The 27,946-nt window shown below is 43.6% G+C and overlaps 1 protein-coding gene across 2 annotated transcripts; it reads left to right on the top strand.

Moving 5' to 3' along the window:
* The first annotated feature begins 1,744 nt into the window (after positions 1-1,744).
* On the top strand, positions 1,745-25,661 carry RNF128 (ring finger protein 128). Of its 2 annotated transcripts, none has more exons than XM_056491368.1 (7): positions 1,745-2,410; positions 13,632-13,879; positions 17,780-17,851; positions 18,423-18,505; positions 21,039-21,135; positions 21,973-22,150; positions 24,238-25,661. In XM_056491368.1, the coding sequence occupies exons 1-7, from the start codon at positions 1,993-1,995 to the stop codon at positions 24,372-24,374; spliced, it is 1,233 nt and encodes a 410-aa protein (XP_056347343.1). In that variant the 5' UTR covers positions 1,745-1,992; the 3' UTR covers positions 24,375-25,661. The 2 variants fall into 2 exon arrangements, with proteins under 2 accessions (XP_056347343.1, XP_056347344.1); XM_056491369.1 differs by lacking the exon at positions 1,745-2,410 and adding an exon at positions 3,859-4,543.
* Positions 25,662-27,946: the final 2,285 nt, after the last annotated feature.

Raw genomic sequence — 27,946 nt, 5'->3', positions numbered from 1 at the left:
TTTGCAGATTGCAAGATAGATCTTGTCTTTTTTTTTCCCCTAATTTTTCTGATTATGAGAGCCAGGAAGTTCTCAGTGTGAGATATGTGGCCTCAAATAGGTACAACTGGCATCAGGTTTTAAAACATATCAGCTCTGCTGGGGATTCCCAGCCACCTGACCTGTTCCTCGCAGGCCCAAAGGAGACCCTGTCAAGGCCAGGATGCACAGGCACTGCTGGCCCCTTGCAACTGTCTTCCCTACCAAACCAAGCAAGTCTGGTTGAGCTTCTCCTCAATCAACACCCTTCCTTCCATCGCCAATCCTTCTCAGGGCTGCTCTCAATCCATTCTTCACCCAGCCTATGTTTGTGCTTTTTAATCATATGAGGTACTGTAATGCGTGCATGGGTAAGAGACTGCGGCCAAGCTTTATGCTCAAAATCCGCAGATCTGAGAAGGTTCCAACCTTTGACTTTGGTTCATTTTGTCTGAGTGAAAATGCTAGAGCTAAACATCCCTAAAATTTTGTAGGCATTTGAATCTGAGAAGATTTGCTGCAATTGATTGCATAAGGCTTGGTTGTATTTTCGTAGGTCTGTTAAGTTTTTCCCTGTCCCTACATGGAACAGGTTTCAAAACAAAAGTGTGTTTCTCTGATTGCTTATGGGTTTACTTCTCATTATAGCTGGAGCTGATACTGTTGAAATAACTTGTCTACTTAGATGTGGAATGGGAAAAGGAAGGTTTGTTTAGGTTAGGACCTAAAAAAGTGTTCACTTAGTAAGCAATATTGATCTTGATCAAATTTCTTCATCTGCTCTTCATTACTTGCTCTGCATGCTGCTATTGCAGTAGCAAAACCAGACCAATCTCCCTGTGCTACTGAGCTGCCAAAACCTGTAACTGCTGTGCTGGTGGGGTGGATGGTGGTGGAGGGGTTGGTTTTGAAGCACCTGTGGCTGGCAGGGTGAGTGGGCTGGTTCTGAAGTCCCTGTCCCCAGGGGGAATTCAAACCTGAGCTGGGCTTGGCCATATAATACTCAGTGTGTTGCTCTTGGCACAAGGAAAAGAAAGAAAAATGGGCACAGACAGACGGTGCGGTACTGGTCATCAGTCACACAGGTTCAGAATCGGCCCAAAGCCTGGGGTAAAAACTGAGTGGTGCTGGCTTGTAGGATAAAAGAATGAATTCTATGCTTACACTAGTTTTATTAGTGCTTTCATAGGGAGCCACTGATCCTGGGCCATGTAATCACTGCCCAGGAATATTCCTTTCTCAGAGATGGGCTCTCACTCAGAGCTCCAGCCTGTGCATAGTGATGTGGCTGTTTGAGTTGTGTTTGAAAGGCTCCTGGGGCTGGGGGCAATTCCTGAAGAGCAGCTGATAGGCAAGGCCTCTCAGTCAAAAGAGTGGCTCTCTGGAGGAGTTCGAAATGTTTTTTCTCATGTTATTTTCCTTTGTGGCCTCAAATTCCCTGGCAGGGCTCTACAGAATGTCACACTCGTGGTTCCAGTGACTGCCAGCAATCTGATCACACTGCCTGATGCAGGACAACTTGGCAAAAGTGTGTAAGTGCTGGAGCAAAGGGCTGGTGCATGCGAACTGACTGCCCCAAAGTTAACTGCAGGGCACTAGAGAAACAGGACTTTTTGTTGTGAGTTCCACAGAACAAATAATGACCTTCCGTATCCCCTCGGGACAAACGTGGGCTGGTGGCGCACTGCGCCCGGAGAGAAAATAGCGAAAGGGGATGCCCGGATGCGCACCCGCCACAGCACCGGCGGGGCCGCAGCGCCCGAGGTCCCCACTCCCCGGGCAGCAGTGGGGGTCCACTCCCGGCGGGCTCCCGCGGCTGCGGACGGCGCAGTGAGATAGTGCGCGGTGCGGTGCAACGGTGCTCGGTCCCGCGCAGTGCTGGGGGCGTGTCGCGGCGGGGGCGGCTCCGCTCCTCCCCCGGCAGCTGCGGCGGCGGCTTTAGGCGGTGGGGTGGCCGGGCCGGGCCGTGCTGGGATGCTGTCGGGGTCCTCGCTGCTGGCGCTGGCCGCGTTGCTTTGTGCCGTCCCGTCGCCCTGTCCCCGCGGGGCAGCTGCGGCAGTGGCGTGGACTGCCTGGCTGAACGTGTCATGGGAGAGCGGCTGGGAGGCGGGCGAGAGCGGCCTGTACGGGCTGGACTCGCCGCTGCAGTCGGCCGAGGGGCTGCTGGTGCTGCCCGACAGCCCCGACGCATTCAATGCCTGCAGCGCGCTTACCAACTTCAGCGGGGCCCCCCCGGCCGGCGGGTCCCCGAGCTGGCTCGCCCTCATCCAGCGCGGCGGCGGCTGCTCCTTCGCCGACAAGATCCGCCTAGCCGCCGAGCGCGGCGCTGCCGCCGCCGTCATCTACAACTACCGTGGCACCGGCAACGAGGTGCTGCCCATGTCCCACCACGGTGAGCGCCGGGGAACGGGGCAGGCGGCGGCTTGCAAAAGAAAGGGGTCCCCGCGCTGGAGGGAGGGTGAGGGAATAGGGCACAGCCCAGCCGCAGCCCCAGCCGCACATCTGCGGCGCAACTCCTCGGTAATAGCCGGGAATGTTGCTACCTCTCTCGCACCACAGGAGTTTCTGCCCGGACGGGCCAGTGCTGTTTCTGGCGCTGCTGATGTTGTTTTTTCTCTGATTAATGAGTAACTGTGTCCAAAATTTGCGGCTGCTGCTGGGGCAGAGGATGAGTGGGCACTTGCCGAGCGCTCTGGCCGGGCTGGTCCGGGCCCTGGCGGTAGGTGTGCGGGGGTGACAGTCTCCACTTGGTTTGGGTTTCTGGCCTGAGTTTGTAGTCGCCAGAGGTTTTAGATGCTGAGGTTTTTAATTCCTGTTAAGACTGTGGAGTTGATTTGGGCTGTAAAATGGGCTGGGTTTTCATACTCAGACACTGTTTCTCCCTATGCCCTGCACACTAACCAGCTCAGATATATGCAAAGTACGAGATTCTTTTGTAGGTAACTTTTCAGCAGCAAAATGCCGCTTCTAATGCAAGTAGCTGAAAGTCTTTAAAGGTTGTTTTCCAGTTTGCACAGGCTTATGATGGAGCTCTCCTTCTCTTGCTGTAGAAAGTCTCCTATTTTTTCCTTATCTGCCTGTCTTTCAAAAGAAGAATGAGATTTGGCTGTGTTTTAGGCTAATGTTACCTGAGAAACAGACCTAGGTTGAAAGCTGTGTAAACGCCTTCTGGTGACAGATCAAGTAGGTGCCCTTTGAGTGGCCTTAGTGGCTCTGTCCAGCTGTTAGACAGACACACACCCTCCTGAGTGTGTTGGAGTTCTGTGAAGTGACACTGCTTTGGGAAATCCCATGTTCTGGAGAGAAATTGAACAATGAAAATGAATACTGCGTGTTAAAGCTCTGAGTGGCTTGAAAAATAATTATATGTGTGCAGCAGCTCTCTTAGAAGGGGTGGAGAGGATTTCTGCTAGCAATGGAGGCAAGTATTCTGGTAAGACAAAAAAACAGTAGCTGCCTCTGAAGGTTTGTTGTCTTAATGAGCTTGCAATCTCAAGAGCTGTAGGGCTGTTGGTACTCTGCTTTAAGAATTCAAAACATATAGTCTCTGGCCTTTCTGAAACAAGGTTTTCTTATGTAATCAAAGCATCAGCTGACAAATGCTATTGAGATCTGGTTATTGCTGGGCAAGTTCCTCCTGCTGAACTGACAGTGTCCTTGCCCTGAGCCCTGTTCACTGTGTGCCTGTCTAATCCTGCAGCTCTTGGAGAAGCTGCCTTGGCACTGCTGGCCCGGGTAGGTCGCTGCTGAACCTGTTCTTGAGGGGAAGGACCATGTGTTCCTGCCCCTCCTCCATCCTGGCTGCTGGGAGAGACTTGCAGCATCTTAACCTTGCTGGGAGCTGCCTCTCAAAATGAGCCATGGGCTCTTGGCAGGGTTTGCTCCAAGAGGAGCTCCCTCCTTTCCTATGTTGTCCTTAAGCTTTCTGCTGAGGCATTGACATCAGAGTGGCTCTAACTGTCCTGATTATCCTGCATGATGGGATGGCTACTTGACGTCATTTTGAAACTTCCCAGCTGAACTGTAGACAAATAGGACAGGGACTCCTTGGAGAAGACAGCTTCTATCAAACCACTTATTTAATCTGCCTGATGACTCGTTGCCATGTCGTAGCGCAATTACTAAGCTAAGCTTGGGCTAAGCTTGTTGCTGCTGTTGCTTTTATTGCTTGTCCTTGTTTTAGTTACTCTCTTTCCAGTTCCACCCTCCCTTTTCTTCTTCTCTGTGGTTAGTTTTCTATGACTGCGTCTGTCTGCAAGTCCGTGTTCTTGGCTCTTCCCACGGCGATGCTCTTCCTTCATGGGGCTTTGGTGCCACACTGTGCTTGGGGCATTCCTGCCTTCTGCCCTTGCTCGGGGCCAGTGCTATCTGGTCAAACTTGACAAACGTTGCAGGCTTTGGACACAGCACAGCCAAGTTGGAGCAAGCTACAAGTCATCAGCCTCATTCTGTTTGCCAGGTGCAGGATATTCCCTGTGTAATGCTGATGAGCTCAGCCTACAGCACTACCCCTCAAACTTAGGAGGTAAGATCTTTGCTGAACTGTGCTTTGGGATGGCTCCCCTCTTCTGGCCTCACTGGTTGCACTGGGTGTTCTAGCTCTCCTGGAGTCAGCAGGGAAGGTGGCTGTGTTCATTAAAGGATCGGCTTTGTGCAGGTACAACTCCCACCATATCTGTAATGGCTGTAGCTGTGCTAGTGGTGACTTTGCAATCTGGGTTTCCTATTTGGCTTCATTTCTGCTCTGATGGGGGCCGTATGCCATCAAGTGAAACCAATCAAGGCCAAACACTTCCTCCCAGCTGAGTCAGTGGGAAATAGCAGGGGATAGTTTTGCTGGGGTGAGGGGCAATTAAGCCAGCAGTACTGAGTACTCTTCTCTCATCTGTGGGGCATGGAGCTGTCATCTGCCTGGCAGCAAGGAAGATCTATCTCTATGGGTGTGCTCTGATAAAGTGTATGGCACAATATGCTTTTCTTCAAAGACCTTTGGTAGCAACAAAATACATAGTTGTTAACAGAAACTTATCTTAAAGTGCAGTATGCTTTTTCCTGGGGCATTCAAACCTGGCTTTTGAAGCAACTTTCTTGTTTAGAAAATTAAATGGGTGTGTATTTGCAGCAGTGTTTGTCCTAGTCATCCTGCTTTCAGAGACTTTCTTTTTCTTACAATCATCATGTTTAGTCTGATGAATTCTTTATTGCATCAGTGCTCCATATAACTTTTTGCTGTGCCAACTTTAAACAAAAACAACCCAACAACAGCAAACCAGTCTGGCAATTAAAACAACAGAAGGCAGTGAATAGCCAAATCAGATATAATCAAATACTGTCTATAATCCTTAACATGTAGAATGTCAAGAATTTGATGGAGTCCAAAGTAAAATTTGCTTTGTGGTTTATAAGCACAAACCCATATCAATTAGCAAACTTGAGTTTTAACTGTGCACATTTTAAGATGGTACCACTCTGTGTCAGGCTGAGCAGGGTTTCAAAGTACAGTTCTGTGTGCTTATAATTGCACCTCTCTGTAATCTTTATTGACCTTATGAAAACGACATTTGATTGGAGAAAACCAGTAGCATGTGGGGAAAAAGTGCAGGGTGAGAGTTGGTTTGTATTAAAGGTGGACCTTGCCTTAAGGTAGAACCAGGCTGTTAGGTGGCTTTGGCTTGAGGGCATGGTGGTGCTCTTGGGAAGTGTTCTTTGGTGTTCAGTATTTCCTTGCAGCTGGTGAAGAAGGATTCTTTGCCGGTCAGAAAGAAACTGTGATAATTTTCTTTGGTTTCTCTCTTGTGGTGTAACTCTAGACTTGAGAGGCACATCACCTGATCTGCAGAGGGCTTATTCTGGAGAAATACAGCTTAATGATTCTGGCTCTAGGAGTGTCTAGACTAACAAAATCTGGTTCAAGTGTAAACTTGTGTCGGTGGGTGAGAGGGGAAGGAAAGGTTAAATATGTAGCACTGCTACTTATTCTGCAGGAATTTCACTGAGGTGAAGCCTTATCTTCATATGCTTAGAGAAAACTGTGTATAGCAGAAGCATCTAGTGCTCCACTGCTTTTTGTGAGATATGATCTTCAGAAACAAGCTAAAAGTTTGCCAAGGTATTAAAAAGCTGATGTGAGCTGCAAAACTGTTAAAGATTGAGTCAGAATTGTAATCCCAAGGCAGGCTGTGCTGAGACTTTGTAAGCATTATGTAGACAAATAGTGCACCTCTCTTTGCAGTGAGTGAAGACTTGTGCTGAGGACATCTGAGGAGAGGAATAAGGATGGAGGATTTAAATAATAATGCTTCCTTTGTCTTGTTCTTGGCCAGATGAGCCTCTGCAGATCATTAAGCCAGCCTTTCCTACTGTTCCTTTCTAAGAAGGCCTTTGCATGCATCTGCTGTGCCTGGATGGTATTTGAAGTCTGTAATGTCTGAAGTTTGTTGCTCTTTGAATCTGAGAATAGCTTTTTGGTGTGTGTGAGCTGCAATTTTGTCTTTATGCGCTCAAACTCAGTTTGGTTCTGGCTGCCTGGTTTAGAGTAAATTAATGTCAGAGCTGTAGTAGCATTCAGATAAGCAACTGTAGCAAGTGGGTCTGGCTGGTGACCCTGATTTCCCACCCTCAGGGGATGGTGTGACAGTGGATGGGGCTACCCCCAGCAGAAGAGTCTGTGAGCAAGCAGGAGGGGCACTGAGAAACTGGATGAGATTAACTAGTGCTATTGACAGCTTCTGATCCCTGCCCTTGCTCTTTATGATATAATTTAGGTACCCCTGTGCCGTGGAAAACTGTAGGGTAGGTGTCATCCCTTAGATAGCCTGGAATAGGTCTGTGAAATGCTCTTGCACTTTGGGTTTACTGGGCAGCTGAAATGTGAAAGGATGAATTAAAATCCTAAATTACAGCTGTGGTAGCAGAGGCTTCATTGTGAGGGACATCATGTTGCTAAAACAGTGACAGTGCTTGTTTACCTCCACCTTGAATGTGTTGGTGAGCTCGTGTCCAGTGTGACCTGTCATCTTTTCACAGACAGGTGCTTTCTGGCTGAGGCTGTGCCCATTTACATAATTTTACCATTAGCTTTCTCAAACTCACTTGTTCCCAGTGAACACTTAGCTACCACCAGCATGTGGAGAGCAAGGGATATTAGTGGTGAGCTCGTTCTCATTGAGAGAGGGTGAGCAAAGTATTTACTAAATCAAAACTGCTTAGAACTGTTGAGGAAACTCACCAAAGAATTTTCATTAGGAATTTTGCTTCCTGTTTCTCCAGGAGGTTTTAGATGCTGTTTGCTAGATTGAAAGGTGGTACTTTAGTCTTGCAGGTGCCACTGACCAAAGAGCTGTCCTACAAGATCTCATTCATTTCTGTGCCCTTGAAAAATATTACTGTGCTGGCTGCTGTTTTAGAGGATGATTTCATATTGCAAATATTCTGAGATTTAGGGAGTGGGAGCATTTATGTAAGACTTTAAGGCTCAGAAGGTAGGAGCGGGAGAAAAAAAGGTTGGTAACTGTTGGATTCACTATTTAAACTAAATAGAGTGGAGGTTGGTTTCCACCTCCAGTATTCCCTGGGGACTGCAAAACTACATTTGGTCTTGATGTGGCCCTTTATACACCTAGCCTGTTTGGTAAAAAAGTTTCCCCACACTTCCTAATGTGGAAATCTTCCTTCTTTATGTCTTGGTGTCTTGTTCACCTTATTCATCCCTGATGTGTGTGAAGGGATAGTGGTGTCCTGTGCCGATTATACAGACTGGGGAGGAGTAGCTGATGCACCTGAAAGCTTTGGTACCATTCAGGGAGGCCTGGACTGGCTGGAGAGCTGGGCAGAGAGGAACCTAATGAAATTCAGCAAGTGTCTGTACCTGGGAGGGATAACCCTGGCCAGCTGTACAGGCTGTAACTGATCTGTTGGAAAGCAACTCTGTGGAGTAGACCCCATACATCCGGGTGGACTCCTGTCCATGACCAGCAGTGTGTTCTTGTGGCCAAGAAGGCCAGTGGGATCTTGGGATGCATTAGGAAGAGATAAGGGAGGTGGTCCTGCCCCTCTGCTTTGCCCTGGTGAGGCCTCATCTGGAGTTCTGTGTGCAGTTCTGGGCTCCTTGGCTCAAGACAGACATGGAACATCTGCAGTGAGTCCAGAGAAGGCCTGTGAAGATAATGGGGGACTGGAACATGTGTCATATAACCAAAGGTTGAGGGAGCTGGGCCTATTTAGGCTGCAAGTGAGAAGAATGAGAGTGTGTTAAGGGTGAGTGGCATGAGAATTGGACCAGATTCTTTTCAGTGGTGTCCAGTGCAGGACAAGGGACAGTGGGCACAAACCGAAACAGAGAAAGTTCCATCTGAATAGGAGGAAAACTTTCTTTAGGGGGAGGGTGACTGAACACTGGAACAGACTGCCCAGAGGGGTTGTGGAGTCTCCCTCACTGGAGATATTCAAAACCTGTCTGGATGTGATTCTTTGCAACCTGCTCTAGGTGAACCTGCTTTAGCGGGGGGGGTTGAAATAGATGCTCTCTAGAGATACTCTCCCACCCCAGTCATTCCATGATTTTGTGTGGATGCTTGCCCCTATATGCTGAAAGGCTTGTGTGTTTAGGAGGAAGAGATCAGACATAATGCCATATATCAAGTAAAGCAAGCTGAAAGTAGATTTAATTAAGCTTAGGTAATAGTGTGAGGAAAAAGGCAGTTCAGTCAATCATACGGGGCTGTAGCTTTAAATAACTGCCAAATAACCTGAATCTTGGTGCCAGGTAATGTTTGGGGTGGACAACATGCAAAGCAGGGGAAGAAGGAACAAGCCTACCAATGTGAGCTTATCCAGGCTTATACTGCTCCTGAACTATGAGTTCAGTCACCCTCCCCACTTGCAAAGGGGAGAGCTGATTGCAAAGCAATACAGGCAGTCTCTGGGATGCAGGATGATTGTGGGGATGGGCACATTCCTGATGAGATTTTGCCTTGTGCATGTGGATGACAGCAAGCAGCGCTTTAGTTTTTTATCCACACTGTACCATGGATGAGAGCAGAGCTTGCCTGCAGGGTCTGGTTTCATAGCATCTGAGCCAGGGAGAGCCCTTGTGTCCCTAGAGTAGGGTGTGCTGCTGAGACTTAATGGCTTTTATGTGCAGTGCTGGCCTGTCATCTGAGGCAAATTATGTAAGTAGGTAATACCAGCTCAGTCTGTGTACACTTAGTTTTTTCCTCCTACTGTAACAGATAACAGTAAGCTTGTACCAGTCTGTTTGATAATCACCAGAAATCCTGTTCCTTAGTATTCAAGTACAGTGAGATAAGCAATGTTCAAGATGTATTTTTTTTTCCTAAACATGAAAGATAGGCTATCAGGTACTCCTCTTACATGCCTGAGCTGCTAGGTGTGCTAAACTGGTAAAAAATGGTTGGAGTGTAAACTGACAGTGTCTTTGTGTTAAAGAACAGGAGACAGCTTCATCTCCTAATGCCTTTTTTGCTGATGGTGGTGTTAGAGGAGTGCCAGGGGAACAACTTTAGCTCCTTTGACTAAGGCATAAGGCACAACTATTATGATCTGTGCTGCAAGCACCATATCTTGTAGATAAAAACAATGATCCTGGCACCAAGGCTAGAGCTGTATTTCATCTCCTGAAAGAGCCTTCAGATAGCATTTTTGTTGTGGTGCTGTGGTTAAAGAGAACCTCTCCATTCTTTGAGAATTCAGACTCCAAACTTTGCACTTCCTTTTCTTTCGTGTTTTTTGTTTGTTTGTTTGTTTGTTTGTTTTGTTTTGTTTTATTGGGTGTTTTTGGTTTTGTTTGTTTTTTAATATATGAAACATTCAAAATCAAAAGTAATTTCTTCCATTCTGCTTTTTCTGAACAGGTAGCTTATGTGGTAGCCAGCTGGGGCTTGAAATGGATTTGTGATCCCACCGGGAGCAAGGATGGGGTGGGGGTATTCCCATGCTGGGGTGAGCTGTGCTGGTCCCAGGGAGAAGCAGTATGGCTGTACCATAGCAGGGGCACTGTTTGCACAAGGTGCTCTCTGGACAGAGTAAAGGAATACTGGCAAAACTGTGGGCACTTAATTTTAGTCTGATTAAAGATGAGTCAAAATTTCAGACTTTGAGACAGCTGAGGGGAAAAAATGATGGGATCCAAAATGTTGGAGGCTGCGTGGCATACTAGATTTTTCCTTGTTCTGAAACAACTTGCCTACTTAGCATGTTTTTATCTTTTTTCTTAAAAATGCTCTCAAAACTATTGCCTTCCTCACATATTTTCACTAAACTGTGTTGTAGCTTGGTCCCAAGCTACTGTGTTGTAGCTTTCCTAAAGAGAAAAAGGGTCCATCAGTTTTACATCCTGTTCTTGGCAAATGGTGATAGAGACACTAGAGAGGTTTGGCTCTTGCTGTCCAAGAAAAGAAAGATCTATGGAATTTGCCCAAAGTTACACTGAGGCCTTTAAACCAAAATGAAGGGGTCTTTCAGGACTTAACTGAAGCTGAATTTGTTTGGTTTAAACAATGCAAAATGGTTCCAATGCCTGAACGAGAAATTACTTTTGAGTGAGGGAGTTTTAGTTCTTGAGATGGTTTTGGCCAGTGGTGTTGTCTGACTTTGAGATCTGTACCTTGCCTTGATGTTTTTTTAATGCATTTATAGATTGTGATTTTATTGCTGAAAGTGAGTGTTTTAAAAGTACCATTGCATTTTAAATATTGTGGGGCAAGTGTTCTCCAGGCCCTACAGCTTGCTTGGTTCAGGATAGATTTATCAGTAGCACACAAAAATGTAGCACTGGATTATAATAATCACCGTAAATGAATGTGAAAACGCAGATGTGTACTATGCAAAGGTAGGGCTCTCTGCTCTGTGCCTCCCTTGCACATCTCATTTCTCTACTGAATTGTCAAAGCTGTAATTCATATTTAGGAGCAGAAGTGTACTGGCAGAACAAGTGAAATCTTTGCAGGGGGGCAGAGTTTTGTATAGGGATTGATAGTGCTATAAATAGATGCAACTCCACTCTACATCTAAGTTAGACTGATCCAGGAAGGTGAAACTTTGATCCCAGTCATGCACTCTCCTTGTGGGCCCAATCTGCTGTGTCCCAGCTCTTTCCTGCCCCTGCCCATTGGGGTTTGTGAGCTTCATCAACCGGTGTGCTTCAATTTCCTTCAGATTTTGACCAGCTGCTGCCTTACAATTTGGGAGGTGCCCGAAGACGCAGCTTGTGTTTTCCTAAAGAGTTGAATAACTTTCTCTCTCCAGTTTCACAAATGTGAAAGGAAAGAGGCTGGGAAATGTTTAACTGAACAGGTCTTGCTTCTGTTTAGCAATGAGCCCATTATCAGCTAAACAGGCAGCAGATTAATTTCACCTTCTAGTGTCCCTTAAAAACTGTTTCAGAAGCTTCAGCTGAACCACAAAAGCTGATACTTGGGCAAAGGACTTGGGTTTCTGAGAGTGCACAACTAACCGACTTGCCTCTGCTTTGCTGGAGTCTGGGTGAGAAAAAGCTGATGGTTGAGAGCAGCTGCTGTGCTTGAGATGCCTTTGCAGATGTCCCATCAAATATCTTGTTTCCCACATGATGGCCAAGGCCTCTCAGGAGCCTCTCTCAAGGCTGCTGGTTTCAAGGCCACCATAACATGTTTCAGTACCTGCGATAATGGGACCCAAGTAGCAGCTCACAAAGTATTGAGTGGGGGCGATCCTCTTGCTTTTTTTATAGAAGCACAGAAATTGTTTTAAACCTGCTGATGGAAATGGCCACTCACTTCTGCCCTTGTTGTGCCAGTGTCAAAGCCATCAGCTAGCCATTTGCATATGTTCATCTAAAGCAAACCTGAAATTGCAACAGAAATCTCTTGGGTTGGGAGGTGTCAGTGAGGATTAAAGCTGTCATCTGATGACATCCTGTGAACTATGCAGTCTGAAACTTATATGGAATATGTTTCTTTCTTTAAGGGTAAAACTTGTTCACAATGGGTGGCTTAGTAGCTGAAATGGTTTTGCAGGCTGATGGTGACATTTCATTAACAGGAGTCTCTATGCTGTATCCTGTGCTGTTGCATAACCACAAGATTGATTTATTGAGAGACATGCAGAAATATAGGGGAATCAGTAGAGCAAAGTTTTTTGGGTTTTTTTTTTTGGCACACTTTTTATTTTCTCACTGTTGCAGTCTATTGTTCCACAATTTTTTCCATGCTTACGAAAGCAAGTCTCTGTTTCTGACTTCTGTGCTTGCTGCTAACACCTGACTCCAGCACATTTTATATATGATATATAAGCCCTAGTTCATCCTTAAGAGTAGTTGCAGTCTGGGAGACTTTTTTTCCTCAGCTCTGTGTGAGGAAAGCTCAAGGAGCTTTCTGAATAAAATACGAGTTTTGTCCCACTGAGGAAAGTTGCGTGCTGTGTTGGATCGCAAGCATAATGTGAACAAGGTGGAAAATTAATAAACACTTTGTCCAATGACAGCCTTTGTGGTTTAACATCAATTCGAGGGTTTTTTGGTAGCTGAAAGTTGAATAACTTTCAGCAGAGGGAAACAACTTGAGTGACTCACCAGAGGGAAAAACCCATTAAAGAGTGTTTGGCTGGGAGGTTAGCTAAAAACAGCACTTTGTAACAGTGTTTATTCTTCCCCCATGCAATGTCTATTATGAATGTGGTGCAGGTGATCAAATTGAGTTTAGAGAAATCTCTGATAATTTACTTATCACCCTTTCTCCCCTTTTTTTTCCCCTCTTAAGAGCTTCTCTGTAATATTGGGAAATTCTAACGTTTCTACAAATGGTATCACGTGTCCTCAAGCCCTTTCATGTCACTGAAAGGAAACCAGTTTGCTCTGGTCTGTGCTTGATGACTGGAGTTGCTTGAAATTTCTTCCTACCATAAACACCTTGGTTCCTTTTACTTGTGGTGTTCAACTAAGCCAATAAAACCTGTTGTTAAAATCAGGACGGCATGTGGCATCTTGCCCCCAACTGTTTAAAAGTGGAACACACCTCCCTTCATATTTGCTTCCCTCTGAATCTGCACTAGAAACTCGAAAAACCACTTAGAATTCACAATGCAATTTTCCTCAATCATTTCTCTACTGCTGCTGAAAATACAGAAGTGAAGGGTGATCTATGTCTTTGATTGCTCAGTATCTGGGGAAGTACTCAAAAGTATTGTCAAATTTAGAAAGAGAGATGTTAAGAACTAGCAGTGGAGCAGAGAGGGAGTTGGATCCATTACAGAAAGCAATCCCTGTACAGATATCACAATCTCCAGTGATTTTACTCTGCAGGCAATTTATTTTTAACTCCGTGTAGTTCAAAGGCATGTTAAAATGTAAATCGCCGAAGTGTTGTGTCTAAAATAGGACAGTCTGTGTCCTGTATAGGAGTGAGGAATGCTGTGGAGATGATGGTTCACTTATGCTGCTCATAGGTAATGAGACACTTTCAGCAGGAAAACACATAGTGATGACACTTGTTCCATCAGTTCATATTGAATCTATAAATATTATTTAGAAACTTCCCACAGCCATTTCTTTAGCACTTGAAGTAGGACATCGAAGACAATGCCTCTGATACAACACTTGGGATTTACCTTCTTTCCAGGTGCTGAAAAGATTGTTGCAATTATGATTGGCAACGTGAAAGGCATGGAAATCCTGCAACGGATTCAGAGCGGCATGAAGGTCACTATGGTCATTGAAGTGGGCAAAAAGCGCAGTCTTTCCATGAATATCTTCACCATCCTCTTCATCTCTGTGTCATTTTTCATTGTGGCAGCAGCAACTGTGGGCTGCTATGTCTCTTACTCTGCTCGGAGACTCATTATTGCAAGGGCCCATTCCAGGGAGCAGGTGAGTTTGTACTGTTGTTTTTTTATACCCCCCATCCCTCCATGGTGTGGATCTTGAGATCTGTAAGTTTTGGTTAAGTACCAAAATTACTGAATTTGTTTGATCTTTAAAATGCTAAGAGTTACATCTTTGCACAGCTTAAAACTTCCCTAAAGAACAGCCAAAAGCAAACTACATGGAGAAAAGTTGATTGTGCTCAGCTAATTGTGTTTCCTGTAAATACTCTCTGAACTACAGTGTAGCTGTAATGCTCATGTAGCGGGGGCTGTGACAGCCCCCTTAAACTGCTTTAAGCTCACCCTCATCATTCCCACATAGCACTGCTTATGTCCTTGCTGTATCAGGAGACATGACTGGAAGTTTGTCTGCAAAATGGGGCATGACTTTAGCTGCACATTGGGAGGCTGCTGCTTGTTGAAAACTGCTTTCTGACTGAAAGCTTTCTGAGAATTACATGACAGACTCAGTTAGGGTTGGAAGTATTGGAAGTTTTCATCTGCCTGTGAGATGTAGCATTGCTGCTTCTGGATGAAATGTGGAGTTGTCTCTGTAACCTGGTGCTGTTTTCTTGCTGATATTTGTGGGCAGAGATGCAGTCTCCTGCTGATGAATCCTTGCCATCTACCTTAGGCTCATAGCTCTGTTTAACAATGCTAAATAAATCTAGGCAGGAAAACCTGGGTGCCCTACTCAGTATTCATTAAATCAAATTGAAATGTTTCCTCCTTTGAAGGTACTTAAGAGTGCAACAGATCATTGTGGGCTATCAGGCTTTCAAGAAATTGCAGATGTTATTAATGCCTCAGTATAGATGGTACTGCTTGGCTAGCAGTCTTGGGTTCCAGCAGCACTGAAATCAAGGAGCTCCAATAAGTGCTTTGCAGAGTATAAGAATAGAAGAAAGCTTCTCTGCTATCAGGGCGTAAAAATATACTATTCTGTTAAAGTGAAACTCAAAGACAATCCAGAATTGTTTCTAATTGTTATTATACCCTGGCATCTCAGACTGACCTCACAGTGATTAGGTAAATAGTAAAGAATAGCAAGAAAATGCTTTTTAATTCAGGTGAACTAGTAAAAGGTGATGCTACCATGTGCCCTGTTAGCTACGGATTGGATTTTCAGTATAGATCCATAGTTTGAGTTTTAGGTGCTTTGGCTCCGTGAAGCACTGAATATTAGTTAAACAATTTCCTGGCTTCTATGGGACATCTTGGTGGCTTTTCTGTCACAGTTCAGCCCTTTGAAAACCCAGATTGCTATTGAGAAAAGCCAGTCATGTCAGCTTCTGGTCCAAGCGAAAAGAGAAGTTTAGTAGCACATCTGTCCTAACCTAACAGTTAAACCAGAGTAGTTCTTTCTTCATGAGCAAGCTGCACTGTGCAACCTGCTAGCTCCTTCTTGAATGCATCTTTTCTTCTGGGCTTGAAATTCAAGTCTCCATCTCTGCAGTCTCTTCCTGCATTGGGAGGTCAGTGAGCAAGAAGATGGAAAATTGAAACAAGTGTGGTAGGTGGCTTGCTACCTTTCTAGTCAGTGAAGTACTGACAAATTCAGTTCTCAATATAGTAACCTTTCTTAATAGAGCAAAATGACCCATGATGTTATCTGTGCCCTGGTTTCTAATTTCAGCGCAAGTCTTTGTTTCCTTTGATTTCATAAAGATTAGATGTTGCTGAGAATTGACGTAATTAATGGCTTTGGAGGAGGCAAATTGCTCAACTTTCAACAATTCAAAACTGCTTAAATGGCAGTAGCTACCTGTGGCTACCTGTGGGAAAGAACTTCCTTAGCTTACAGGAGAAAAGCAGGAGTTCCCAGTCTCCTCAGAGCTGTCTGGTTTGTAGTGCCATGCAGGGTGCCAGGAAGGCACCGTTATTCAGAAAGGACTAGAGGCAAAATTGGCAGCTTTGAACAAGGAAGACTTAGGACTGAGCAACTCCAAACTAATTTTTCCATTTAGGTACCTCACTATTTCAACATGCCAGAGCCTGGATAGAAGCTGAGACCTGACCTGTTTCGTAATATCTTGATTCTATTTCCTCAACTTAGCTATTTTTTCTAGCTTTTTCAATGTTGGAGCTTTTATAGTTCTAATATAATTCACGTTTCACATTTGCTTGGAAAACTTGGCTTCAGAAAATACTTTGACATTCCAAGCTTGGGTGTCCTGCTAGACTGTTCAACATAAAGCTTCTTTTGCAACCTTTCTCCACCCCCTGGAGGGGTGTTGTGCTGTACTTGCCAAAATCAATGTTAAAGGTGACTTTAACGTTTAATGAGGAGCAATTAAACTGGTGCCCATGCAAAATTTAAAATATTGTTTCAAGTAAATTATTAACAGTGCAGCCAGTTGAGTCCTGTCTAATATGTTTGCCCTGACATTAGATGTGTAGATTAGATACTGTATGAGAGAGTACATTCCTAGAAAGTTTAGTTTTCAGTTAATATCAAGTAGTGGTGACAGTTCTGGCCATATACGAGAAGTACTTATATTGCTGCATTTCTGCTCTGTTATGTTACCGTGTTTGCTGCTCAGACTTTTGGGAGCCTCAGTAAACTTCAGTACGTGGCTGCTGCTCTTGGCTTCAGTCTCAAACCTTGACAAGGACATTTCCAAGTTTACCATAAGTGACATTGAGAAACATATATTGATGTGTTCAGCAGAAATTCACAAACTTCCAAAAATACCTCAGTAGTTCTTCTTTCTAAACAAATCTGCACATCTGTATCCCTCATCTTTGGATTGTATATGTCTCTTCCTTGGTAGTTGTTAGTAGGTGTCAGTTATTAAACTCTTAAAGCATGCACATGGACACTCTTATCTTAGGGCATAAAAACAATGCTAATACAAAAATACCTAATGTTGTGCCAGGACTATTTGACAGGGTCCCAGGGGGATGTATGAATCAACTTGTTTGTTTTTAAGTGCTTCAGCACAAGGAATCTTATGCAAACTTGAATGGCCAGTCCTTGCAAGATTATTAGGTGTCAGCAACAGCCCTCCTCCCACTTGTCCTTCTGCACTTGTGCCACCAGTACTGCATTTGGAAAAGTTACGTGTAACTGAGCTAAAATGCCTAAGGAGATGGAATGCTAGAAAGCCAACAGTGCAAGGCTCCTGCACAGAGCAGTGGAATTGGAAAGAGGCTCTTTGGTTAGCTGCAGAACTTGAGCCTAGTCTGTCCCTGAGGTCAGTGTTGTGCTGGGGATGGCACTGCCAGAATTGCCTGAAGTTCACTGGGTAGGGAGAAGATAGTCCTATTCTTTGAGTCAGTGGAACAGCACCAACCTGTGACCTACATTGGAACCCAAGACATCTTTAAACAGAGGTTGGTTTCTGGGCTAATTCCAGGCACTGCAGTGACAGCTGGAACAGCAACAGTTGCCAGGAAAGCTGTAAAGCAGTGGAAGCAGAGGAGTAGTTCAGGGTGTATTGGTGTTAAGTGGGCTGATTGGTAAAAAATCTCTCTCATCTTTCATCAGAATGTTTGTGTCAGGAAGGTGTCCTAAAGTGAGTATAACATAAAACAATTGTTGAACTTAATGTTCCGTCTTCTGCACCAAATCAGTTTGAAGGCTTGTGTTTGTTTTGGCGGGTCTAATGTGATTAGATTATCTTGCATCTTAAATTAAAAATCCCTTATAATTTCTGTTCTTTGTGAAAAGATTAGGTACAACCAAAGCAGATGTAAGTGCCGTCTTGGTGTGCCATCCAGTCGGTAACTGCATCAGTATGTTATATCAGTATGTCCCAAAACTGTTTCATGTTGTCTCCAAATAGTATTTGATAACATCTGGGTTTTAAAACTGTTACTTGCTTGCAGTAGGCACCTGGGTAAGTATTAGTAAGTGAATAGAAAAATGGCTGTTTCTGACCAGGACTGCTTTGTGTCACAGCGGCAGCTGAGGGCCAGGGCTAAGAAGGCCATTGAACAGATGCAGCTCCGCACCCTGAAGGAAGGGGATAAGGTAAGGCTGACCCTGTGATCTCCCCTGCATTACAGCACAGCCTTTGCATGGAACCCGGGGAGTTCCCTTCTACTGGAGCAGGATGCAGAAGTTTCTCTGAGCTTGTAACTTCTGGTTGCAGTGACAGTACCTCTTTCAGACCAGATCCTTTTCCAGACCTCAAGACTTACATTAATATAAATCGGTTTATTTTGTTAGCTGCTGCTCGTAGTCCTGCTGATGTGAAAGGACCTAATTGCTGGCATGGATGCTTAAACTAATATCTAATCAGTTTCCCTGGCTGTTCTTGTAACTAAAACTGGAGTAGCAGTTTCTAAATCTCTACACTAGTGCCTCCAGTAATCCAGTAACTGTTTCATGTGGAATTCTAAACCATGGGTTTAAACTTTCAATGCATGTCTTGAAGTGTCAGCTTGACTGTGAGTAATCCACAAAGTGTGTTTATATAAGATTATATTTGGGAGCATCATGGCTAACTGTAGCTAGCCCCCTTCATCTGCAGTAAATCTAACTGGAGTTCAGATGAAGCTTTCAAAATGTGTTAAACTGTAAATTTATTTCACTGTTTTAGGAAATTGGTCCAGATGGAGATTCCTGTGTTGTGTGCTTTGAGCAGTACAAGCCGAATGATGTAATGCGTGTTCTGACTTGCAAGTAAGTCGTCTTCCAAACTGGCCCTTTATCCAAAATTCTGCCATGTTTGTTAAAAAACTTTCATCAAGTTGTTGTACAGTGAGATATCTATCAAAACATTATTTTGAACAACAGAAACTGTGTAAATATACATTTGTAGTGTGCCCCAATGGCCTGTGTTCATCACTTCCCTTGTGAGTGGATTGACACATGCAACTTGGCAAACCACAGTGTCCCTCAGTCGAATGCCAGGACATTTTAAGGATTTCTTTCTTTGCTGGTGTATATCACTAACTTGCAGGTAATTGGCAAAATGTTGCCCACTTCTTGTCCCTTAAATTACTGTTTGCTAAGAAAGTTGTGTTTCTGCTAAATTTGTTAAACCATGCTGGCTTGTTTAGTTTAAAAGAAAGCATGTATATTCTTGTATGCATCCTCTGAAACAGAGACCAAAACAGAGCCATAGCAGTTGATTTTCCTAGAATTCTCTCCTGTTGTATCTCACTGCTGTGCTGCTGTGGAAGCCCAGTGTGATTGCTTCTAAGGTGGGCAATGAAGCTGCCATAGGGCTTAAGGAAACTTATTCTGTGGGATTTCCTCCTGTGCCTGCTGACTGGGACTGCTCTGGCCAAGCTTCTAAAATCAGAGATTTGCACCATAAACTGCCCAAAGTGTGCAAAGGAAAAGGTGTCATAACCCTTAGGGTCATACCCTTTATTAAAAGGCCCTGGAAACATTTCGATGTAGGGGAATGAAGTTCTGAAGAATAGAAAAATGGTTATTTGCTGTTGTATGCTGAGCAGTGCTGTCAAACACTGGCACATCTCAGCTGGAGTTACCTGTGCATCAGGTTACAGTTTTGCAAAGGCTTTCTCTGCTCCCAAGCATTTGGGCCTCTAAGCTGTTTTGGTAATACAAGGTTGGTCAGCTAAGATGTTATCAACCAACTCCCTTGATCTAATGCTTAATACTTTAAAAAAAAAAAACAACTGAATAACTTTTCAGACATGTATGTTATTGATTATCCAGTTGTCTTGTCATGTTTATACTCGTGGATAGTTTTGTTAGTGGACTAAGTGCCATTAGAAACTTGTAGACAGGCTCCACACACTTTGCCTGATAGGAGACCTGACTTCTCATTATTTCCCTATAAACCCTGCTAATCTTGGTATGAAGCTGCAAACAAAGCATGACTTACTTGGGTAAGAGTGGAGTAACATATTTTGATTGTGTTCTTTATACGCGAGTTTGCTGCATTTGCTCTGAGTCTGCTTTTATGTTTGTGATACTTTGTTCCTCTGTGGCCCAAATGTAGCTATCAGAGGCATGCTAGCTTCAAATGACTAGACTACATGGACTTGATCACGAGTGGTGATATCTGCCATGTGGTTGATATCTGGTGATATCAACCATATTAAATTCTCCCTCACATGAGTTATAAACTGATATTTACTGCAAGAACATGCTTGATTATGGTGGTTGACTCAACACTAAGCCCCTATTTTTTGAAAGCATTTAACTGGATCTATGAAAGAAGCAATCAAAGGAATGTTCCTGTGAATCACATTGGTGATATCTGAGTCCCTGGGGTGTGGGTATGTTCCGAGGGCATTTTTGTCCAGGGAGTCAAACTGTAGGTATTTATAGTTGGAAAGGTTCACAAGTCCAGTATTAAGTTTAAGGATTTAAAATAGTCAGGCATCAAGAAAGTTTCAAGTTTTATTCTAATCATGCTTTTGGTGCAGCTGGAAGGAAGTACCAGTTATGTGAGCTGATTTGGAGAATCCTTCGATCCTGCTGGAGGGTGGGCTGCTAAACACTGATTGTGGTGATCTTTGTATTTACTTCATAATAGGGCTGATTAATACTGAGCAGTGCTCGTTTGCCTTGCTGTTTCTATTCAGGCTGAGGGAACAGGCAGATTACAGGATTTCAAGTCATCACCTAAATCTGTGGCCTCATTTAAACCCATTGTGGAAATGAGTGTCTTAATAGGAGCATATATATGCATCAATTTGCATTTGATGGCTGAGCTATATCTACTTTCTTGAGTGTACGGCCTTCCAAATAAACATTTGGAATACACAGTGATTGCACATACACTATAAATGGGTGGGAATACAGTTTATCTTGATGACATAACTCTGTGAGATGATTTGCCCATGTAATTACAACAGAAACAAATGCTGTTTAGTCATCTGCATGAGAGAAGTTAACCTTAAAGCTAAGGCTGAGATGTCAATAGTTGTATCATTTAAATATCAGCTGGGAATGTATTGTACACAGTTTTGGAAAAGCAGCTTTAGACTGTTTACGTGTAGCAAAAATGATAATGCTGAATTCTAGCAAGTTGTATTGGGATACTAATAAGCACAAACCAGCTACAGGTTGGAAGATCAACTACCCATAACTTTCAGCTGAAACTTGTGGCAAAATAAGATCATTCATTCTAGAAGGACTAAATTCTTGGTGTTACAAAAGGCTCCTTCATAGCTGGCACATAAGCAATCTTCCTGGTATGAAACCTAACCTGTTGGCTACCTTCTTCCACCAGCCATGTCTTCCACAAGACCTGTATTGACCCCTGGCTTCTGGAACATGGGACATGTCCTCTGTGCAAATGTGACATCCTCAAAGTGTTGGGTGTTGAGGTAAGTGTTGAGGCTGTTGTCGTGGTGGTAGCTGCCAGTCACAGTGTTACATTGGTGTTGTGACCACATCTTGAGCTTTTTTCATGCTGTCTCTAGAGTGCAGCTCTATAAGCACAGGTGTTGCCATGTCAGTGGCCAGATGCTATAGGAATAATTGCGATGTCCCTTTTAGGGAAGCCTGCAGCTGACCTGGTATGAGTTGGTATTGCCTGAAGGCTTGGGCGGAATGTCAGCCTGAGGTGACTCAATGCCTGACAGAAGAATTGCTCTTAACTTTTTCGTGCTTACAGCTATGGGTGTTTCTCAAATCTTCAGGCAGACTTTGACAACTCATACTGTCCCTGAAACTAGCTTCTCTTCAGTTGCTTAGTACTTGGAGCCCTTGAAAAGTGAATGTGTTAGCATGTATGATGTTCCTGGAACTGCATGATTTCCTAGGATGCATCAAGAGTTTCCGATGTGTTCTGTAATTGCTCATTGTTGCAAGTGCTGGAGGAAGATGCTGTTGCCAGTGCCTGATGCTGCCTGGACCAGCTAAAACTAAGTCAGAGTTTGCCTGGGGGAGGCAGATCTGAGTGGAAGGAAGACTGTTTGCCTGATACTGGGCAAGCAATGCAGAAGCTGTGTCTGAACTTCCCACTCAATTAGGCAGTAACTGGTTTTCACCTCTGATACTGGAGGTTAACAGCAAAACTTTTATTCCATTTCATGTTTTTCCCTCTTCGTAAAAGTGCTCCAGACACAGTCCTTGCCGGCATTGCTCTCCCAGAAAGATGTACCCTCCTGCCAAGTTGTAATTTAACCTTTTTTTTTTTTTTTTTTTTTTTTCCCACAAAGATGGATGTAGAACCACAGTCTGAGTCTGTGCAAGCCCCAGGATCCAGTGGCCAAAGACCTCTATTCACTGTCACTATAGTTAATGAAGAGGACAGTCTTAGTGAAACAGCATCATCTGGATATGATTCTGTGCAGGGACCGGATGAATCTGCTCAGGAGGCACACGTACCATCAGAACGTATGTCTACTCTTTCATCTGCCTTGCCTAGATCATTTGCGCTTGGCTGCTTAGGCTATGAATTAGGGGCAGTTGCCTTCACAGCATCTCACAGGGCTTGAATACTTTGTTTTTCAGGGTTATCTTAATCTTACCTTTTGTTTTAACCCTTGGCTCTGACACTTGGTCTTTGTTTTCAAATGAAACACAAGCTTAATTTGAATCAAAAGCCAAAGTCTGTGAAAGAATAGTTCAAACTCAGAGGCATACTTCAAGAGCAAAGAGACTTTTCCAAAGATGTCCCTTATCTCTTTGTCTTTTTGGAAATTTCGTTTGGATGAGTGAGCGTTGCTTTGCTACTAGGTCTGTCTGCTTTAAATAGTTACTTACAGGAAACTTTTGGGGAGTCAGTCTTGCTCTGGCTTAAATGTTGCAAGATAGAGAAGACAGATTTTCCTGGTTTGAAGGACAGGTGTCTGCCAATAAAGGCAGAAGCTCCTCTTTGAAATAGAGAATTTAAGTCCTCTCACTCCCGAGTATTGTAATTATTTGAATCAGGAACTATAAGGCAGAGATAAGGGGGTAGGAATAACAGCTCTTTACTAATATATCTAACCGGACAAACAGAAAAAACAGCAACTATTAAAATTAACAACAAAACAGAACAAATAACTCTTTCTTCAGCCGCAGACACACTCTGCCTGTGTCTGTTCCCGGTGGTGAAAAACGTGGCAGGGCCTGCACAGCTGCGGAGGTGGCAGACGGGAGGGGGGGAAGCGGCAGCGGCCGCGCTGTGTCTCAGGTGGGAGCAGGGTGGAGGGGCAGCTCCCCGCTCACCGTTTGAGTCCTGGTGGTCAGCTGTGTCCTCAGAGGTAGGAGGCTGGAGCGGAGCAGATGCGGGGCAGTCCGACCGCAGAGCGCCTGGCTCCCCCGCGTTCCGACCGCGTGGGCTGGAGACAGGGGCCGTCCTTCCCCTCCGTCCTAGCTGGCGAGCGAGTAGCCCCCCCGAAGCCAGTCCCCACCTACTCCTTTGTCTAGAGTCCTGAAAAGAGCCTGGGCGTAACTCGGCAGGCTCCCTTAGCATGATAATGGGAAAAATTCTTTAAACTGGGACAATAAGATAACAAAACCCAACCCCCAACAAAGATACTTAATTGAATACTTAATTAAATTCTTAATTGAAAAGGCTGAGTCATCCTTGAACAATTTAGAGAGTATTAATTTGTAAAGAATATCATATTTTCCAAATATGTTGTCTCCTTGAACATGAGCAAACAAATTGAAAACATCTTTTTAGTGCTCAGCTTTGCAAACATGTACTCAGTGTTGCTATTGGCTTTAAAAATGAAAAGATTGCAGGTAAACAAATGAAACTAACTATCTCTGAATTGTGGTATGGCCTTAGGAAGGGGATGCTTTATTTCCCATGGGAAGCTTAGCTGATAGGAAAATTTGGGATTTGCTGCCTGTCTCTTGCAGGACATATTACTACAGCAAGTGGTGTGTGTTTGGGAGTGCCCTGTTGAAGTACCAGTAGAGAAGAGGACACTTCCTATGAGCTAAACATCAGAAGTTGAAATTGCATCTAAGTAACTCAAAGCCTGCTGGGTCCTTATATTACATGGGTCATTCTCATGTATTCTCACTTGGAGTGGGAAGGACACACAGGGACATCAGCCAGACAAGGTTAGTCTGTAGGGAAGGCTTTCTTCAAATCAGCACAGGCCCACCACCCACTTTATCCTGAACCTGGTCTCTAGGAGTTGCTCTTGATGCCTGCCTTCAGCGGCATAAAGATACAAGACCTGCTAAAAACCTCCTAGTTGGATTTTTTAGCCTTCTGTGGCTTAAGCAGACAACTTCAGCTTGCTCAGCGCTAGTAAGCTGAGCAGGCAATTCCAGAAAAGACAGGTAGTGACAAGACTGGGCTCCCAAACTAAAAAGGGGCAGCAGGAGAGAGGTAGTAGGGGCATGGCCTTGATTTTACATTTCTGCAGGAAAAATGCAGTTGAGCTTGTGCAAGTCAAGTTTGTGTGGTTTGCTTTAAGATGGTAATGCTTGGCTGTGGCACTTTTTGACTTGCCTTGACTTGGTTTTTTTCTGGACAGATGACAACATGCATCCTGTAAGTGAAGAATCCCAGGCCTCCACTGTGACTGTCCTTTCTCAAGGTGACAACCCAGGTTTTGAGGGAGATGAAACACAAGTTTGTGAAGGCAAGGTTGTTTGTGAAGTCACGTTCTAAGAACATACCCGGCCACATGGTGCAAGCCTTCTGCAAGGAGCTGCCTACTGGCATTCCACATAAACCAAAAGTTGCAAGACTGTTGCAGAAAATACTGCATTGGCAATGTTTAGACGAATAGACTTGTCCGAATCATAATTGTATGGTTTGCCTTTCTTAAAACTGTATTTCCCACAGGAGTCTTAACATTCTCCAGATAAAGCTGTCTTAAATACAAAGAAAACCAGCAGATTTTAACTAAACAAAAATTCCATCTTCAGCAAAGCTTCTTTACTGTGTTTGAGTTGTTTAAGAGATTTTTTTATGTCATAGTTGTCTCCACTGGGAATAATTTTGAGTTGGAATTTTTGATTGTTATTTTCATTCAAATGGATTTTCATTGTAAACAAATTTATTTTGATCTGTTCTAATAGTTATGAGACAGTTTTGTTTAAAGCAACATGGTATTTAATGTTTCAGTGCTCTAATTTGATAGGAGAAAGTGCAAGCTAATGCTTGTCGAACTGGATTTTTGTCCACAGTGTCTTTGGCTCTCTAGTGATTCTCTACCTCTCAACTCGTCCTGCCAACCACACATTCCTAAAGGGGAAGAAGAGCTGCAAGCTGACAGGCCAAATCTGACTTACTGTAAAAGGAACAGCTGCAGGAACTTTTCAAACCTTGTTAACATTAGTGTGTTAGACTGAAAGATCCTCCAGTGATCCAGTGATTTGAGGAGCTATAATCATCTCTAGCATCAGCAATATGCCAGAGTCCTGGCTTTGTGGGAGTCTGGAACTGACTTCAGGAAAGACTCAGCCGAAGATGTAAAGATAAATTCTTACAAAGGATCTCCTGTGTTTTGTTCAGAAATGATCCAGCCTCTGAAAAATGCTGGACTGTTGATGTACATTGTCTTGCTCAAGTGCACAAGCTGCACAGAGAGCTGATGTCCTATGACTGTAACAGAGGGTTGGAGAAGCTGTCTGTCCTCTGTGTGGAGTTGAGACGGGGTCAAGTAGGAACACTGGGTGCCTCAATAGTAAGTGACTTGGCCTTGTCCAGTGAAGTTAGCTAAGGACATCTTATAAATGCACTTTATTTTTTACCTCTGCATCTTTGACTAATTTCTATTGTTCAGTAGGGTTTTGTCTTAGAGGCTCCAATAAATAACTTAAGAATCTGGGGGGTAAAGCAATGCATTTTCTTAGCTATATTACAAATGAAATTATTGTAAATATTTCATAATTTATATTGAATTTGAATATGAAAATGAAAATGTAAATAAAACTCTATTTTTGATGATCATGACTGACACAAAATATTACCACATCTCATGGAAACAGATGCTGAATTTGCCCTGTCCCACAGCCTTGAAACACATCTTTCTTTTGGGAGGCCAAAAAGAAGCAGTGTTTGCTCATAGTAATTGGAATAAAGAGTGCTAGTTCTGTGCAGGATGCTACTGTTACATGGATTGAAATTGTGTTGAGATGCTGAAACCTAATAGCTGTACTCGATGTTAAAATCCAAGCACCTTAGGATGTGTCCAGTGAGCTGCTGAATTGTCCTTGTAGGCATGTTCAGCTCAAGACAGTCCGGCATGTGCACTTCAGACCAGACTGGCTGCACCTCACTTTTCCTTTGTCAGGTTGTTCAGCATCCCTTCCTTACTCCAAAGTCTATGCTTTCTTTGAGGAAAAAACATCTAAAAAACTATAACTTGTCCTTTGTTCTGTACTCTACTATGATATACAGTAAAAGCTTTTTGCTCTCCTGGCTGATTTGGGAGCAGTTAAGTCTTGTTTTTCTGTTTAATGCAGTTCCAAGTCTTGTCTAGAAAATATCAGTTGGTTCTGAGCTCCAGTTGCAAAGCTGGCTATAATCAGACTCCACTCTGAAGCTGTCACTTGCTGTGATTGCCTTTTTATTTTACCTCTGAAGTGCAGAGCAGTGAAAGGAACAGCCAAGCAGTAAATATGCAGGCCCTCATCATTTCATTTCACAAAGCTGGTATAAATTTATTGTGGTGTGTAAGCTGCAAGAATCTTATGAGGATACAGTCTCATGAAATCATCTGCCATTTTTGTGTTCAATAGGAGCAAAATTTGATGTTCAAGAAAAAAAAAAGGAAGGGATTCAGATCAATTCAATACATTGAAAGGCACTTTTTGGGTTACTTTGTTCATAGAATTCCAGCTTTACATTTGCTGGGTTTCTTATATCAAATACATCAAATGTGACCCACCGCTAAAGGAACATATACAGGGTAAGTATCTGAGCCGTATTTGAGCTACTGCTAGGCAGAACTTAATGGTTCTCCAGTTTTGCAGCTTAACTTGCAAGTCTGCCATGTTCTTATCTGTGCAGATTTGTTTGTAACTAGTAGCTATGCAAGGGATTTGGTTTAAAAATGGAAGTGTAAATTTTGTGAACACCATCTTGATACTAAACTTGTGTCTATTGCTGTTAGACTTCCTTAAAAAAATTTTAAGGATCCACTCTCACTTTTTTTTTATTTTCAAGTTTCCATGTATAGCTGCTGTCTTTACGAGCCCTACTTAGGGGACTGTGCAGCAAAATGTTCACTTGTTTTTGGTGATGCCATGGACTAGAATGTCTTTGGGTCATGTGTATATATGTTTATGTGTGTGTGTGTGCATGCGCTGTGGCATGACAGACTCCTCTAAGCAAGAAGCCAACAGGAATGTTCCTGGGTCTAGGGTTGTTCACAAAAGCAATAAAAACCTGCTGTTATTGTGCAATAGTTTTGGAGTTTTCTATAGATACAATAATGCTCATGTGTAAGATAATGGAAATAATGAGCCCACAAGTGGTACAGTTGCTAAAAGGTCTGCCTGTGACTCTGTTAACATATTAATATTCCCGCTGAGTCACACAGATTTGTCAATTCTTCTGTCCCCAAAGAGCAAACTGAACAGGCTCTGGCATCACATTCGAGTGTTTACTCACTCCCTCAGGCAAAGGGAGGGAGTTACCCCTCTCCCTGAGGAATGCTCTGATCTAGACACTTCAGTTGAACACTTGTGGACTTTCAAAGGGGGACTGTGAAAGTGTTTCTTATTCCTCAAAGAGAGGAAGCCTTGTTGCCTGGTGCTGGATTACTGTGCTGTCTTGTAAATCAAGCTTTACAACAGCAGGGCTTAATTTTAAATTTCAAATCAAAATAATACCATTTTCTCATCTTGAGGAAAATTTTCAGGTGTCCCTATAGAAATATATTTCATATGAGAATTTTGTTTAAAGGGAAAAGCAGGACTTGTGATGAGGGCTGCAAACATATAAAAGCAGCTTAAGTCATAAGGGCAGTGACTCTTGCCATGGAGAGATCTAGTGACCTTAAGTGATCTTAAGTGACCTAACAGGCATAATCAATAGAGGCATCTACCTTGCCTATGTGATTTAATGTAATTTCTTTACATGTTCAATGTTATAGATAGATAATGTGAAGGATTGGCTCTCACAATTAAGGGATGAATACTGTGTGTATGTTAAAAAAAGTTATATTGATGTATGGTTATGTTATTGTGGTTTGTTGTCTACACATTCTCTGTTCTCCCCATAGTCCCCTT

This window comes from Oenanthe melanoleuca, chromosome 4A (genome assembly GCF_029582105.1).
Source record: "Oenanthe melanoleuca isolate GR-GAL-2019-014 chromosome 4A, OMel1.0, whole genome shotgun sequence".
Lineage (NCBI taxonomy): Eukaryota > Metazoa > Chordata > Aves > Passeriformes > Muscicapidae > Oenanthe > Oenanthe melanoleuca.
This window is presented reverse-complemented; position numbering and strand designations above follow the sequence as displayed.

What these genes read in the sequence shown, in the direction of transcription:
- RNF128 (XM_056491368.1), top strand. Translation starts at nt 1,993, where the DNA reads ATGCTGTCGGGGTCCTCGCTGCTGGCGCTGGCCGCGTTGCTTTGTGCC. An exon ending in TCAAAGTGTTGGGTGTTGAG is followed by an intron (nt 21,136 to 21,972) that starts GTAAGTGTTGAG and finishes TTTCCCACAAAG; the next exon opens with ATGGATGTAGAACCACAGTC. An exon ending in GGCACACGTACCATCAGAAC is followed by an intron (nt 22,151 to 24,237) that starts GTATGTCTACTC and finishes TTTTCTGGACAG; the next exon opens with ATGACAACATGCATCCTGTA.